The sequence below is a fragment of the Thunnus thynnus genome, chromosome 17 (assembly GCF_963924715.1).
Source record: "Thunnus thynnus chromosome 17, fThuThy2.1, whole genome shotgun sequence".
Lineage (NCBI taxonomy): Eukaryota > Metazoa > Chordata > Actinopteri > Scombriformes > Scombridae > Thunnus > Thunnus thynnus.
The window spans coordinates 11,309,836-11,326,538 of NC_089533.1; the positions used below are offsets into that span (position 1 = coordinate 11,309,836).

Sequence of the window (16,703 nt, forward strand, 5' to 3'; positions counted from 1 at the left end):
AGCACATGCACACACACACACAAACACAAACATGAGTCAGTGTCAGGACCCTGCTGTTTTCCCAGTTCCTCAGCACAGTACTACAGATTTTTCCCAGGCTGATGACGTAGTTGTTACTGCTGTTGCTGGGATTTACTCCTGTGGCCCAGGTCAGCTTCCTGTCTGCTATTAATAGCTGCTGATGGGAGATGGGATGGTGGGAGAGTTGAAGAGGCAGCCCGCCTGCACTCTACACCGCTCTGCTCTGTTCACAACAGAAGGAATTTACTTTATGGGCCTTCTGGTTTCCCACTGGGGAGCTGACAGGAAATGTCTCTTGCCAGAGAGGAAGTCATTGAAACTGTGAGAGATTATAAAACAAGCAAACACTGCAGGGAGTGCAGATCTCTGAAGCAGACAGGAGTCACGGCTGTTGATGGCATCGTGTGGGAACCGTCATGAGAAGATGTAAACAATCAGACACCTTTTGAACCTTTTTACTGCCCACATTGCCCCAGACCTCCTGTAGTGTGGGAAGTATGACTTTAGGTTATGAGAGAGTGTATGGAACAGGGTTCACTGAATGTTTAATACACTCTAGGTGTGTGTTAGTGTGTCTGTGTATCATAACTCTTTTCTCTCTTCATCTGTCTCAGGGTTTGAGGGACACAACTGTGAGAATAATGTGGATGACTGTCCAGGCCACAAATGTATGAATGGAGGGATATGTGTGGATGGAGTCAACACTTACAATTGCCAGTGCCCACCAGAATGGACAGGTACAGCACTATTTATATCATATTTGAAATAAACTTATATATATGTATCACTGTGAATATATGTGAGCCAATGTGTCACCTAACCTCACAGGGCAATACTGTGCTGAGGATGTCAACGAGTGTCTCATGCAACCAAACGCCTGCCATAATGGAGGCACTTGCTTCAACACCATCGGGGGTCATACCTGTGTCTGTGTAAATGGTTGGACGGGAGACGACTGCAGTGAGAACATCGATGACTGCGCCATAGCCGTTTGCTTCAATGGTGCCACCTGCCATGACCGAGTAGCATCCTTCTTCTGCGAGTGCCCGGTTGGAAAGACAGGTAAGTGGGTTTGTCAGATGGCCTTTGTGCCTCTTTTGTACTCCCATGTGGCTGCTAAATTGTTGATAACTGGCATGTGTTCTGCATCTCCATAGGTTTGCTGTGCCACCTTGAAGATGCCTGTGTGAGTAACCCCTGCAATGAAGGGGCAGTGTGTGACACCAACCCTCTTAACGGCCGTGCCATTTGCACCTGTCCTGCTGGCTTTGTAGGAGGTGCCTGTAACCAGGATATGGATGAATGTTCAATTGGTAAGGCTGCTGTTTTTGTAACATTTGTCAATGCTGGGTTCATATGTCTTCTACGTTCTCTTTTCTTTGAGTGTGTTTCATATACTGATCCCCGTTCCTCTACCTGCAGGGGCCAACCCATGTGAGCATTTTGGGAAATGTGTGAACACAGAGGGTTCCTTCCAATGTCAGTGCGGTCGGGGATATGCTGGCCCACGTTGTGAGATTGACATCAATGAATGCGTTTCCATGCCCTGCCAGAATGATGCCACTTGCCTGGACCGCATCGGAGAGTTCACCTGCATCTGCATGCCAGGTATTCAGACCTATTAAGTTGTATTTCAGCACTGCCAATAAAATACAGAACACTTCAATTCAGCCTGATGTCATGAGGGACAGCCCAAAACCAAGAGCAGAGTGGAACAACTTATTATTCAAACTTGACCTTCTAAAGAAGCATTATCTACAATGCTGCCATACTGACTGCCAGGGTAGCCTGTTATGTAATACATTCCCATTCATGTTGGGGGTATGGAGGCACTTCTCTGCTCTCAGCCCACTGTACAGCCAGACAGGGTATTAGTGTGGACTAAGTGATGGTTTGGACACTCAGTGACAAAAACACAGTGAAACTCTCACGCACAGTCCTACATGCATCCTGGGGTTTTGGGAACTATACAAATTAGAGCTGGGAGTCGGGTCTATAGGACTGGATGTGAGAGAGGGCGAGCAGTTAGGGGGAGGAGTGTGCTGTGAATACTAATGAGTTATAGAGTGGTGGGAATGGAGCGGAACAATAGGGCCCCTCTGTGCTCCACTTTGCACCCCTCATACACACAGAGAGGGAAAGAGGCCTTTTCCCAGAGCCTCTCCCCCTCCCCCTTCCTCTTCACCCTCCTCATCATCAGCCAGCCTGGCAAAGCTCATGTGGAGCTGCTGATTATTTCTGATTCCACGCTAGCCTCTCCCCAGGGGCAGCACTCTGCTCCACACTCTGTTTCCCCTCAATGGAGGAGCCCTTCATAGTTTGCTAACGCAGAATGTATAACATGCATCTGGTGAATGGGACACTGACCCAGAGAATGGTAATGCTCCATGGACAGTAGGGTGTGGGGATTTCAGGTCAGTAGAGTGGGAACACTGCGGATGCTCTAGGGATTTTTTTTTTCATCCTGTGGTTCAGTACAGACCAGTGTCAAAAAATGAGGCCTCCCATGAGAGAAACTCACAAACTCTTTCCCCATTGCAAAGAGTAGCTTGAACTGACAAACCTATACATAGAAACTAAACGCAGTGAATCTGCTTCAGCTGCAAAATCGTTTGTGAATTCACTTTGAATTTCTGTCTTCCAGGCTTCATGGGGACTTACTGTGAGATTGACGTAGATGACTGTGAGAGCAACCCATGTGTGAATGATGGCATCTGTCGGGATGTGGTCAATGGCTTCACATGCACCTGCCAGCCAGGTAAGACTCTTTTCTGACTGGCCTTTCATTGTATTCCCTGTGTTTATTTCTATCTCTATAAACAACTTCAACTCAGTGACAGTAGCAGTAAGAACAGACAGCCAAAGTTTAAATGTCCCCAGAATCAGAGGATTGAGGGCCGGCTGTCCTACACAGTGTTTAGAGCCACCACTCATATAAAGAGACAGGCCCAAAAGGCTGCCTATCCTCTTGCCAGAACAAAGACACCATTGTGACCCCCGCTCCCCTCCTCTGTGGAATGTGGAAGGGACAGCAGTCTATAGCCCCTATTACACAGCCTGTTCAAGGCGGGAATGTTGCGCCGTTATTCCGTCTTGCCATTCTGTATAAAAGGTATGAACATGGAATGGGGGGGGGGGGCATTGTTGTTCCACTATTAAGCTAGCAGCAGAGGTAGTCACATTGCTAGGTAGACGTCTGTGTAAAAGGGCCAGCCGGCATGGTGGGACTACATACACTAAATGCCAATGCTGTTGTGTTACACGTCATGCCTCTGATTACGGAACACTGGCATGCTATCTAAAATCACATACAGGGGCAGCATTAGGCTGGCTTTGTTTGGTTTAGTGTAAAAAAGCAAAGCTGGTATAATGACAGGTCTTCTTCACGGCAATGTTGCGGGATCTCTGTATAAAACGGGCTTCCCTCATCCTGCCCTGGTTGTGGGGGGGGAACAGCAGCCCTACTAATGAGATTCTTTTCCAGGTCCGCAATTTACATCTGGGACAGACGTCCCCCCTTCACCCCCCATCTAGCTATTGAGCCGGTGGAGCTGATGCAGGAAGGGGAGGGGGGGTTCCCCAAAAGAGAAAACAATCCCACCGTCTCCTCTAACCCCCCCCCCCTCTAGCAGCCCATGCACCACCACACAGCCCATCCTCACACTGTTAATCAAATGAGCAGTGTGCTACCAATGCACTAATTCACCCAATCTGGGCACTTTGCCCACTGATGTCAAGCCTGCTCAGTTTCTCAAGCTTTGCAAGCTAAAATATATTATTGTTATTATTATTATTATCAGTGTTGTTGCTGTTGTCGTTACAAAAGAGCTGTTTCTCTGCACATTTCCACAAATTCCAGTCTTGACATTCCAGTGCAGAGAGTAGTGCAGACAATCTAAAATGTAGTGAGCTGAAGCTGCATAAAATGAATCGTGCTGCCTAGATATTCCATACCACCTGATAGCAACATTAATTAAACTTAGATCCACCTTGCTCACACGGGATTGTAAGACCCTCCTCAAAACATCAAGTTCACAGGCTTTCCATTGCATTTTGTACTGCACATGTCCTTAACCAGTCCAGACACTCTCAAACCCAGTCTTAGCCAGACGTCACTAACCTAGCCAGAGACCTCTGCCCTTCCTAGAAGAGACAGAATTGCCCTCTGACCTGAGCATGGACCCTTCCACTGGACCCTCCTTCTGACCCCTCACCTCTGTGTTTGTATGTCCCAGGGTTTACTGGCACCATGTGTCAGATCGACATAGATGAGTGCGCCAGCACACCCTGCCAGAATGGAGCAAAATGCTACGACAGGCCCAATGGGTTCGAGTGCCGCTGTGCTGAAGGTAAGGGCTTCTGCATCTAATAGTTGTCAGTGGATAGTTGTTAGACTGTACACAGCTCAAGATAGCTTCCCAGGCAGAAGAGCAGATGAGCCTTAACCACTTGTTGGGGTGTGTTTGGTCTCTGTGTTTTTGGGGGTCAGCTATTTCTCTGGATGTCTGCTGGCCAAGCAGACTGACTTGAGGCCCCTAATCCCCCTCTTTCCCTCATCGGCTCTCAGGATCATGGGGTCACTGAGGACCAGCAGTTGCCAAGAAAAGACCTTGGTCATCACCCCGACATCTGTTCATCTGTTCAACCCCCACACACCACCTTATGCTGCATCTTAACTTTCATTCCTTCACATTCAGTACCCTCCACTTTTGAAAACGGGCCCAGATACAGTGAGCTACAGTAAAGTTTGCTGTAAAGGTTGCATGTTTGAACTAACTATGTGTATTGATATTTAACATGTTTGTTTGGACCGATGCCTATGGAGGAGCCTGCTTCATTGTTTCAGTTGCCAGCTGCTTGGTATTCCCTGTGTTTGTGGGCCCCTTCTGTTGAGTGAAGTGGCCCTGTTTGACGTGGTGCAGTCTATTGTTCCCTCCGCCACAGAGAACAAAAGCAGGACTGGGAGGCCTGTGTAGGGACGTTCTTTACTGCTTTGCCCAACTCAGCACTGCACTACACACATACCACACAAACCAACACTTACTTGCCTAACACACAGACACCGTTGGCATGGAAACCACAGTGATCAGAACCCAAAACTATAGAAGCTTTTATAAAGAAAAAGTGGGAAACAGAGGAAGTTTAACATAGTTACAAATTAACTGGGAAAAAGAGGAAAACTAGATTGAAATGGCCATTTAAGGAGAAACTGAAACTGAGAACCTTAACTAGATAAGAATGAAAACACAAAGCAATTTGTTTCTACCAGACAATTTGTTCCTACAAGATGTTTTATGATGGAAAAGGGCAGGCCAACATCAAAGGTTGTCATGCTCCAAAAGATTGAAGCTTTGTTGCATTAAATGATCATCCTTATAAATGGTATAACATCAATCTCCATTTATGCTCTATAGGTTATGAAGGCACACTCTGTGAGAGTAATATCAACAACTGTCAGCCTGACCCATGCCACCATGGTACCTGCATAGATGGCATTGCCAGCTACACCTGTAACTGTGATGCTGGCTACACAGGCTATCGCTGTGAGAACCAGCTCAATGAGTGCCACAGCAACCCTTGCCAAAATGGAGGCAAGTGTGTGGACCTGGTCAACAAGTACATCTGCCAGTGCCAACATGGAACCTCAGGTAAGAGAAAAAACTCCATGAACACATAATCCTTCAACTAAATTTTATTTAATTATTTATACAGCAATATTACTGCAACTTTAGGCTAAATGTATGCTCATATGTCTGCAAATGTTGTTTCTTAATTGTTTATTAAGATACTTTTACCTATATACACACACACACACACACACATATATATATATATATATATATATATATATATATATATATATATATATAGATAAGTACAGGGGGTGATAACACTAATATATAAATGCTATCATGTAATACCATATAATTTTCACTTACATTTTCTTTACTGAAGCATGTTTTCTGCTATTGTTAAAATGTTTGGAATATAATGTGAAAACTATTAACTCCTCTTTGTCGACACAGGCACAAATTGTGAGATAAACTTCGATGATTGTGCCAGTAACCCATGTGACTATGGCATCTGCAAAGATGGCATCAACCGCTATGACTGTGTTTGCAAACCTGGCTTCACTGGTAAGGCCTCCTGAAAGTGAAAACACACATATTTCCATTTTGGTGGAAATATTAGCAGACACACTAATTATGTACATCTCTCCTGCCAGGTCCCAAGTGTAATGTGGAGATAGATGAGTGTGCATCTAGCCCCTGTCGGAATGGCGGGACATGTGTGGATGAAGAGAATGGATTTCACTGCCAATGTCCTGAAGGCTTTAAGCCACCTTACTGTTACTCTCAGGTGGATGAGTGCGGCAGCAGCCCTTGTGTCCATGGCTCATGCAGGGATGACATCAATGGGTATGAACTGATACCGTTTTAAATGACTCACATGGTAATGCAATATCAAGGAGAAACTTGGCATGACCACCTTGCAAGCTTGTTTCTTATCCTACAGGTTTCAACTTGTACATCAGTTCATTGTTATTTCAACTTGATGTCTTTTGGATGATTGACTGTACTCCTGTCTTTTCAGCTACCGCTGTGACTGTGAGCCTGGTTGGGTGGGAAAGAACTGTGACCTGGACAGGAACGACTGTTTGCCAAGTCCCTGCCAGAATGCTGGCACATGCATCGACCAACTCAATGGCTTCACCTGCAAGTGTCGCCAGGGCTTCAGAGGTGAGAGGGTGGTATAGTACCTCAACACAATTCAAAAATTACAGTATGAGGAGAGGAATACACATTAATTGAAGTCATAACTGAATATCTTATAGCCTTTTTTTTAGAAATCTTTTAGTCTTGGACGATTCCTTCTACATCTTCCATCATTTTCCTCCTTGTGAATTGCGTTCTTCTACCTCCCCCTAGTGGTGTATAAAAAATGTGCAGATACATTCTCTAGTGTCATGCCAGGCCTCAGGTTCATCAAAGTTGGCTTCTGAAAAAATGTTTCAGTGTCTCTTCTATCTTTTCTGACAGGTAACCTCTGCCAGGTGAACATCAACGAGTGTGCATCCAGTCCCTGTCTGAACAAGGGCAATTGTGTGGACGGTGTGGCAAGTTTCACCTGTCTGTGTGAGCTTCCGTACAGTGGACCCACTTGTGCTGAAGTCCTCACCCCTTGCTCCCCTAATCCCTGTGCCAATCAGGCCATCTGCACACACACACCAGACTACTTGGGCTATCAATGTAACTGCCAGCAAGGGTGGCATGGTTAGTAAATTTCTTACTTATCATCTCTATGTCAGCTCATCTAATGTAAGATAATCTGTCTGAAAGCTCACAGAAAGTCTTATGATGTTGAGTTATACCTTACTGTATCTTCTTTTTCATTCTTCAGGTCAATTGTGTAACATAGATGTGAATGAATGCATCTCCAACCCCTGCAAGAACCGTGGGACCTGCACTAACACTCTTGGAGGCTTTGAGTGCTCCTGCAGAGCTGGATATAGTGGGCCGACCTGTGAAACAGACATCAATGACTGTGCTCCTAGTGAGTGGCCACATGAACTTGGCATGCTGAATTACTATGATTGTCTGTTACTGTCAAACACAATACCTGGTCCATATACATTTACTGTATTTGACTAAGGTTGTCCTTTCCTTTTGTGTCATCAGATCCGTGCCTAAGCGGAGGTTCCTGTACAGATGATGTGAACTCCTTCCACTGTACTTGCCTGCCAGGCTTCACTGGTCCACGCTGTGCTTTAGAGATCAATGAATGCCAGAGTTCACCCTGCAAAAATGGAGGCACATGCACAGATTACGTTAACTCCTACACCTGCACCTGTAGGCCTGGCTTTACTGGCATTCACTGTGAAACCAACATCCCCGATTGCACTGAAAGGTGTGTGTGTGTGTGTGTTTGAGTCATGTCTCATGTTGTACTCTATCAACCTGCTTATACGCACATGTCTATAACAACTGTATATGACAATAAAACTTAAGAATTTAAATTTTATGTATGCCCACAGCTCTTGCTTCAATGGAGGGACATGCACAGATAAAATCAATGGCTATTCCTGCACCTGCCGTTCAGGCTTCACTGGCTCCCACTGCCAATATGAGGTCAACGAGTGTGACTCCCAGCCCTGCCTCAATGGAGGCATCTGTCAAGACGCCCTGGAGTCCTTCCGTTGCTCCTGCCCCAAGGGCTACACTGGCCTCCGCTGCCAGGTACAAACACACACACACTCTTAGAAGTTCTTGTTAAAGCCTTGACTCTTCATACCTTACATTTTTAGACTAATAAATGCTGACAATTTTTCCATCTGTCTCTTGCCTACCCAGACACCAGTCGACTGGTGCAGACGTTCCTCCCCCTGCCAAAATGGAGGGCGCTGTCGTCAAAAGGATGCTTCCTTCATTTGTGAATGTACTAATGGCTGGTCTGGACGTTACTGTGACATCCCTAGGGTGTCCTGTGAGACAGCTGCTCGCCAGAGAGGTATTTTTATATTCTGGACATGATGACATTTGAAATCTCAGTCTGTGTTTGTGTTGTAACTGAGTAATTAAAGCTAAATCTCCTCCCAAATCTTTCTAACCAGGGCTCCAGACAGATGAGCTATGCCACCACGGTGGTCACTGTGTCAACACCGGGAATACCCACTATTGTAAATGTCCTGCTGACTACACTGGCAGCTATTGTGAAAGTCAAGTGGATCATTGTGAAGACAAGCCCTGCCGCAATGGCGCCACCTGCAGGGGATATGTGGGAGGGTACCAGTGTGATGTGAGTCCATTGTCAATATTATGTGCTTCTCTGTCAGATTTCAGCGAAGTCACTGTTTGCACAGTGTTTCGTCACAATTGTGGAGATTAACTAATTGACATCTGCATGTCATTACAGTGTATGCCAGGTTATACTGGACCCAACTGTGAGATAGAGATTAACGAGTGCCAGTCTCATCCTTGCCAAAATGGAGGCTCCTGCATTGATCTGGTGGGACATTACATCTGCTCATGCCCCCCTGGCACACTGGGTATGCAAGCACATATTCAACCGAAAGCTATTTTTATTATTAAAGAGATTACACTATGATATAGTAATGTTCAATAATCATCTCCCTTAAAGGTGTTCTCTGTGAGATCAATGAAGATGACTGTGCTCAACCGCTGAGGCTGCGCAGGTCTCCTCCCAAGTGCCTCAACAATGGTACCTGTGTGGACAGAGTGGGTGGATACCGCTGCAATTGTCCCCCTGGATTCACAGGAGAGAGATGTGAGGGAGACATAAATGAATGTCTCTCTAACCCCTGCAATCCCTCCAACAGTCTCGACTGCATCCAGTTGCCCAATGACTACCAATGTGTCTGCAAGCCAGGCTTCACAGGTCAGACAACTGGAGATTCCCTTTGGCCTCTCAATGTGCATTTTTTTTGTGAAAAAACACTGACTTCCGATTGTATATCTTTACCATGAATGATTTTGTTTCTAGGTCGGAGGTGTCAGAGCAGGTTTAGTGTGTGTGAGTCTCAGCCTTGTCAGAATGGAGGAGCCTGTTCTGTGTCCAGCTCTCCACTGGGATACACCTGCACATGTCAGCTTGTAAGTGCACATTTACATTAAGGGTTTTAACACTTATTCATTTTTATAATTTGTGCATTACAGATATTCTTGTTTTTCTTATTGAATGTTCACAACATAAATACATAAATTATGTCCATCATCAGGGTTATACTGGGCCCAACTGTGAAAGAAGCATGTCCTGTCGGGAGCTGTCCTGCTACAATGGAGGTAGCTGTGCACTTACCACACGGGGGGCACGTTGCTCCTGCCTACCAGGTTATGGTGGGACCCAGTGTCAGCATCGCAGTAATGAAGGCTGCTCCTCCCAGCCCTGCCGAAATGGAGGGTTGTGCACTGAAGAGACCAGTTTCCCGTTCTTCCACTGCCGGTGTTCCAATGGCTGGAAAGGTAAACGCTGCGAGCAGAGCAACAGTCTCCCCGAGCTCCCATTACCTTCATGTCCTTTAGCAGACTGTCATGGCAAAGCCAATGATGGTTTTTGTGACAAGGAATGCAACACATTCCCTTGCCGCTGGGACGGCGGCGACTGCTCTCTGGCAGTCAACCCATGGGCTGGTTGCACAGACCCTCACTGCTGGCGTGTCTTCAACAACAGTCAGTGTGATGAGTCCTGCAACAATGCTGACTGTCTGTATGACAACTTTGACTGCAAAAACAAAGAGAAAGTTTGCAAGTGAGTTTACTTTTACTGTTCACAGAATTCCCCTTAGTTTTATTTCTGTACTGGTCTGAGAATTTGAACTGATCTTGAACCTCTGTTTGTGTCTTTTTTAGTCCAATATATGAAACCTACTGTATCGACCACTATGCTGATGAAAAGTGTGACCAGGGCTGCAACACAGAGGAGTGTGGCTGGGATGGCTTGGACTGCGCAAAGAAGGTTCCAGAAGCCCTTGCTGATGGTGTCTTGGTTCTTGTAGTCCTACTGCCTCCAGAGGAGCTTCTCCGCACTAGCACGGCTTTTTTGCAGAAGTTAAGTGCAATCCTACACACTACACTGCGCTTCCGGCTGGACGACAATGGAGAAGCCATGATACATCCCTACACACGCCGTGAGGCACGACTGAAGCGGGAGCTGCAGCCTCAACACGAAGTCATCGGGTCAGTCAGACATACTGTTAACATAAAAGCCGAGGTTTTGTCATGTAGATTAGGCATTACACTATAAACACTTGCTTCTCCTCTATTCCTGTAGCTCCAAAGTGTACCTGGAAATAGACAACCGTCTGTGCTCTGAGGACTGTTTCCCTACAGCAGACAGTGCTGCAGAGTACCTGGGAGCCCTGTCAGCTGTAGAAATGCTTCGCTTCCCATACCCCATCAAAGAAGTCCGTGGTGAGTAGAGATACTTAAAGAACACAAAAAGGACTGGCAAGACTAATGAGGCACAAATGAGTAATCACTTCTTTGTCTTCTCACCACAGGTGAAAAGATTACAGTTCCTGAAACTATACCTCAATGGGCCAAACTGATGCTGGTGGGGATAGCTTCTCTTTTCCTTTTGGTCATCCTTGTGATAGGCATGTTGATTGCCCGTAGAAAGAGAGAACACAGCACTCTTTGGTTCCCTGAGGGCTTCTTCCTCAAGAAGGAACCTAGTAGCAACAAGAATCGCAGGGAACCCGTGGGCCAGGATGCTCTGGGAATGAAGTAAGTTTTTTTTGTTCAAATTTTAACGCTAATGTTGTTAAGACTGGATTGTTGTAGCAATATGCTCAGGAATTTAAAGTTGAATTTGATTTCTTGTGCTTACATTGTTTATTGTGTTCATCTGTAAACAGACACATGCCAAAAACTGTGGAGGAATCTCTCCTTGGCGATCACAGTGACCAGTGGATGGACTCAGACTGCCCAGAAGCAAAAAGGCTCAAGGTCAGTTGCACTACTTCTTCATGTTTACAATTTTTTTTACAACAGCATTTTAGCCTGCATTTGAAGTAAGCAATGAAATTGACCTTTCTTGTTCTGTGAGTTCAGGTTGAGGAACCAAGTATGCTCTCAGACAGTGAAGATGCAGTGGACAGCAGGCAGTGGACACAGCATCACCTGGCAGCAGCAGACATTCGTGTGCCTCCCACCATGGCCCTCACCCCACCTCAAGGAGAGTTTGAAAGCGACTGCATGGATGTTAATGTCCGAGGCCCAGGTTAGGAGTGAGATCATCTAAGTTTTAAGATTGAAACTGTGATTTGTACATTTGTACTTAATTATTTTTTTGTGTGATCTATAATGTTGTGAACTTGAATAGACATAAACTCACCCATGTCTGATTTCATCTCCTACCAGATGGTTTTACACCTCTGATGCTGGCATCATTCTGTGGAGGTGGCTTAGAGCCTGAAATCGCAGAGGAGGAGGAGAGTGAGGAATGTTCGGCCAACATCATCTCTGACCTCATCTACCAGGGCGCATCTCTTGCTGCCCAAACAGACCGCACTGGTGAGACAGCACTCCACCTGGCAGCTCGCTACGCCCGTGCTGATGCTGCTAAGAGGCTTCTGGATGCTGGGGCAGATGCCAACGCTCAGGACAACACAGGACGTACCCCGCTACATGCTGCGGTGGCTGCAGATGCACAGGGTGTCTTCCAGGTAAACAAACATCAGCATATACTGTTTGTTGGCCACCAGAGGCATCAGTAGTAGAAGTTTCTATAACTTATTTTAGCACATAGATTGTATAAATTGCAATGTTTAACCCAATCTTTCCATCCTCCTAGATTCTGATCCGAAACCGGGCTACGGATCTTGACTCCCGTATGTATGATGGCTCCACTGCACTGATCCTGGCTGCACGGCTGGCAGTAGAGGGAATGGTAGAGGAACTCATCACTTGTCATGCTGATGTCAATGCAGTGGATGAATTGGGTAAGTGTGTGTAATTTTTCAGTAAAGTGTGTATCCTGATGTAGATGTCCATGTTTTGTGGTAATATAAACTGAAACCATAGATGTGTAATCTCAGTGTTTGTAATCTCTTTCAGGTAAATCTGCACTGCACTGGGCTGCTGCCGTTAACAATGTGGATGCCACTGTTGCCCTGCTGAAGAATGGTGCAAACAAAGATATGCAAGATCTCAAGGTATGGGATCCACTTATCCTGTTTTAACCACACTTTTGCATCATCATGGCTTACATAGAGACATATTTGTATCTAACAAAGCCTATGTTTCTTTTTGTTGCCCTGTTTTTCTTTTCAGGAGGAGACCCCTCTGTTTCTTGCAGCCCGTGAGGGTAGCTGTGAAGCTGTGAAGGTGCTGCTGGCTCACTTTGCAAACCGAGAGATTACAGACCATATGGACAGATTGCCAAGGGACATTGCTCAGGAGCGTATGCACCATGACATTGTGCAGCTTCTTGATGAGTACAACACAGTAAGGAGTCCCCAGGGCCATGGAGGGGCTGGACTTCACCTCACTGGGGGACACACTCCGTCTCCTCTTATGTGCCCTCCCAGCGCTTTCCTGCCTAGTCTGAAGAACACCCCACAGGGCAAGAAGAACCGTCGGCCTGGGGTCAAGGGTTCTAGTCTGGGAGGCCAACATGCTACGAGTCTGAAGGAGTCAGTCAAGGCCCGCAATAAGAAGCTGACCTTGGACATGCAGAGTGCCTTACTGGAGAGCTCAGTTACCCTGTCCCCAGTCGACTCACTGGACTCACCCCATGGAGGAGCAAGCAATGCTGGCTATATCACCAACCCCACTTCTCCTGTGACAATGCAGTCACCAGGGCTCTTCCACTCCTCCATGTCGGTTCCAAACACCCCGATGGTACATAGTAGCATGTTGGAGGGAGGTGGCCCATTTGCTGTATCTCTAGCCCAGCTCAATGACCTGGGAGCTGGAGGAATGTCCTTGCAAGGACGTGTCTCCATGGCTTCAGATGTCAACCACGGCTATGTGCTGAGTCCAGGCCAGATGGGGCTCAACATGGGCCTGGTCAGTCCTGTCAGTGTGCCCTTTGACTGGCACAGCCGGATGCCCCCCTCCTCCCAGTGTGGTCAACAGGTGGTGAATCTGGTGCAGAGTAGCCAGGCAGGCATGCACCCCCAGAGCCCAGCCATGCAGCAGCAGCAGAACATGCTGATGCACCAACAGCAGCTCTACCGTAATCCCATGCTGCAGCCCACACCTGTTACCTCCACACCCACTATCAGCCCAGTCAAGCTGCCCTCCATTGCTGAGCAGCAGCAGCAGCAACAACATCAACAGCAGCAGCAGCAGCAGCTCATCAACCACACCATCACCAGCCAGCAGAGCATGGCCCGCATGGGCACCTCCACCCCACCAACACCCCAGACCTCACAGCCACCACCATCATTCTTCCAGCAGCAGCAGATGCCTCAGCAACCCTCACAGTCCCAGCCTCCAACTCAGCCCCCACAGGCAGCCACGCCAGCAGCCCAGCCCACTCAGGCTCTTCCCTCCCAGCCTAGTGGCAGCACTACAGGAACGGAGGATTATCCTACACCTCCCTCCCAGCACAGCTACTCATCCGCACTAGATGCCACACCCAAACATTACCTCCATTTGCCCAGTGAGCACCCCTACCTGACCCCCTCCCCAGAGTCACCTGAGCCGTGGTCCAGCCCCTCTCCTCACTGTGTCTCTGATTGGTCAGATTCCACACCCAGCCCAGCAGTTGCTGGCTCTGCCCAGACCCAAATTACTCAAATCCCAGAGGCCAATGGCAAGATGCAGGTGTTTGCGTGAAGATCCCATGGCCCCTGCTTGAAAAGGGACCTGGGGTAAAAGAATTTGTGGACTGGCTCTTGGGCCTGTCTGCGTTTATGTGTCAGCCTGTTTCCAAGATTTTCATTGGATTTGGATTGACTATGTTTATCACGAGGACCGTCTGCTAGTGATTTTTGCAGAGAAAAAAAGTAAAGGGAAATGTGTGTTGTCTGAAAAAACAGCAGACAATTTAATGAAGTAATTCTGTCACAGATGGACTTGTTTTTTATTATAAAAAAAAGTATATGAAGAAAACCAAGTCTTTCATTTCAAAGACTTTGGGATGCTCTCCTGAAAACTAACAAACATTTAAAAGTAGATAAGAGAAAAAGTAAAATGTTGAAGGGAATTCATTTATTTTTATTTATTGTTTTTGTCTCTCTGAATTGCTTTTTTTAGGTGTTTTCACCCTCTTTCTGTCCTAGTTTCTTTGCCAACCCCTCCCATTTTATACGGACCACCTATATTTCTATTTAGCCAGTGTGGCAAGTGATGGTAAAGTAATATAATTTATCATTCAGACCAGTTAGCAGACAGAAAGAGGAATTTTCACCTCTCTTGACTGATATTTATTTAGGCCAACAACAGCTGGTAAAGAATTTGTTACTTTCCATATGAGTATTATGAATAAGAATGTAGATGAGTGTCTCTGAAGCACTTCAAGTGACTAGCGTCATAGGGCAAGTATGGGTCAAATACAACAATTAACTACAATGGTTATTTATAAAAAAAAAAATGAGTGGCATTTAATCCATGGTAATTTTCCTTATTGCCTTTCAAAAAAAATGAGCAAAGTTTTAGGCGTAATGCTCACAATTCAACTGTAGCTTCTCATTGTCTCTACAGCCCTGATGACTTCAGTCTTGTAGCTTGTTTTCATTCACTTTAAGGAACAGATTTAAACAGAGAATTGTTTTGCCTATAAAATCAGCCTGTCACTGCCCTTTTTAGTCTATGTTTAATTTTTTGTTTTTTTGTTTGTTACATTGTTTGTTTTATACTCTGTATATTTTTGGAAAACATTGATACTTTTTTTAACATCACTTCAGATGTACTAAGCTATGCTTATCAGCTGCTATTTTATATCACTCTTCCCTACAAACATTCCTCCATTTTGCCTGTCTTTTTTTTAGCCTGGACACTGTGCTTTTCAGCAGCATCCAGCACAGAGTAGAACCACATTACAGACAGGTAGAAGTTTAATTTGTTGTGCCCGTGTCATGTCCTTGACTGGACTAAATGGAAACATTCCTGTACTATCCATGGCAGTTGAGGTTGATGCTCTCACTTCATCTCTGGTAGTGTCTGTGGTGGAGTAGTGGTCAGTGTGAAGGTGTGGCTGCTGGGCTGTAACTGCTTGTGCCCTGTCACTCCTCAGGGAGGTGTTTAATGGCATGCAGTGGGACAGATCCCCTGCATATACAGTAGCTTTCAGTCCAGGGGCCGTGGAGTTGCATCTTAAGATGATTGTTAGACTGAAGGAAAGAACACTACTATGTAGTGCTGCACCCTTTAACTTTTTACAAAAGTCTGGGATGACACTCCCAGGGATTCAGCCAACACCTTGTATAATGTTTGACAAACCTTTATCCCCACAGGACCTGAGACTGTAGGATAGAGATCATCTTCCCCTTAACGTACTATGGACATTTCAGCATAAAGTAAATTGGTAATAGTAGAATTTTGAGAAAGTAACCTTTGCATTTTCATCTTGTCATGAACAGAAAAGAGTAGGCCATCACTCCTAGCTACTACTTTTGTGGTGACCCAACACTGCCCGTAGTTGTATCATAGACTGAGTCTTTCATTCATTGTTTTATCCTGATCACTATAGAATCAGCTACCGTTCTGTCAGACCTGGGAAACATGTTGTTTTTCACAACCCAGTTAAGATTATACTCACAAGGAAAACTGCTTTTTGTTTGTTTTTTGTTTTTTTTATATATATATACTGTATATGTAACTGGTCTTTCAATTTCCTTACCAGGTCGCACTAAGTGTTTTGTACATTTCAACCTCCCAACTTTTGTTTGTAAATATGTTTGTTCTGGGTAGATCTTTGCTTGAGAAGTCTTATGTTTCTAAAATGATTGTTATGTACTAAAAAGGACAAAAATAAAATGTACTTCATTTAGCATTATTTGAAGCCGAGGCTGTGACTGGTATTTTATTGGTCTTGTGTTATTAGGGCAGTCATAGGTATTTTCTATCATTATTAATTTCTATACTTGTTTAAAAGTAGTTCAAAATCAATGAACATAAAACTTTTCCACAGTTTTCTTTCTACAGTCAAAAGTTGTAAAATAAGTTACTTTTAATAAAAACAGAAGGGAACAACATTTTTGTGTCCTCATGTTT

At 45.5% G+C, this 16,703-nt stretch overlaps 1 protein-coding gene across 1 annotated transcript in view; it reads left to right on the top strand.

Annotated features, from left to right (window-relative positions):
* notch3 (notch receptor 3) overlaps window positions 1–16,684 on the top strand; it is a 30,477-nt gene extending 13,793 nt beyond the window's left edge. The window contains exons 5-33 of the mRNA XM_067570954.1: window positions 636–758; window positions 850–1,083; window positions 1,179–1,334; window positions 1,444–1,629; window positions 2,666–2,779; window positions 4,257–4,370; window positions 5,436–5,669; window positions 6,048–6,158; window positions 6,248–6,440; window positions 6,616–6,761; window positions 7,062–7,295; window positions 7,423–7,575; window positions 7,701–7,929; window positions 8,057–8,258; window positions 8,373–8,529; window positions 8,633–8,817; window positions 8,935–9,067; window positions 9,160–9,417; window positions 9,523–9,632; window positions 9,758–10,287; window positions 10,389–10,715; window positions 10,810–10,949; window positions 11,039–11,264; window positions 11,396–11,486; window positions 11,592–11,760; window positions 11,901–12,205; window positions 12,334–12,481; window positions 12,597–12,694; window positions 12,813–16,684. Coding sequence (XP_067427055.1) covers window positions 636–758; window positions 850–1,083; window positions 1,179–1,334; window positions 1,444–1,629; window positions 2,666–2,779; window positions 4,257–4,370; window positions 5,436–5,669; window positions 6,048–6,158; window positions 6,248–6,440; window positions 6,616–6,761; window positions 7,062–7,295; window positions 7,423–7,575; window positions 7,701–7,929; window positions 8,057–8,258; window positions 8,373–8,529; window positions 8,633–8,817; window positions 8,935–9,067; window positions 9,160–9,417; window positions 9,523–9,632; window positions 9,758–10,287; window positions 10,389–10,715; window positions 10,810–10,949; window positions 11,039–11,264; window positions 11,396–11,486; window positions 11,592–11,760; window positions 11,901–12,205; window positions 12,334–12,481; window positions 12,597–12,694; window positions 12,813–14,324 — 6,818 coding nt within the window. The 3' untranslated portion in view covers window positions 14,325–16,684. The remainder of the gene's footprint in view (window positions 1–635; window positions 759–849; window positions 1,084–1,178; window positions 1,335–1,443; window positions 1,630–2,665; window positions 2,780–4,256; window positions 4,371–5,435; window positions 5,670–6,047; window positions 6,159–6,247; window positions 6,441–6,615; window positions 6,762–7,061; window positions 7,296–7,422; window positions 7,576–7,700; window positions 7,930–8,056; window positions 8,259–8,372; window positions 8,530–8,632; window positions 8,818–8,934; window positions 9,068–9,159; window positions 9,418–9,522; window positions 9,633–9,757; window positions 10,288–10,388; window positions 10,716–10,809; window positions 10,950–11,038; window positions 11,265–11,395; window positions 11,487–11,591; window positions 11,761–11,900; window positions 12,206–12,333; window positions 12,482–12,596; window positions 12,695–12,812) is intronic.
* Window positions 16,685–16,703: the final 19 nt, after the last annotated feature.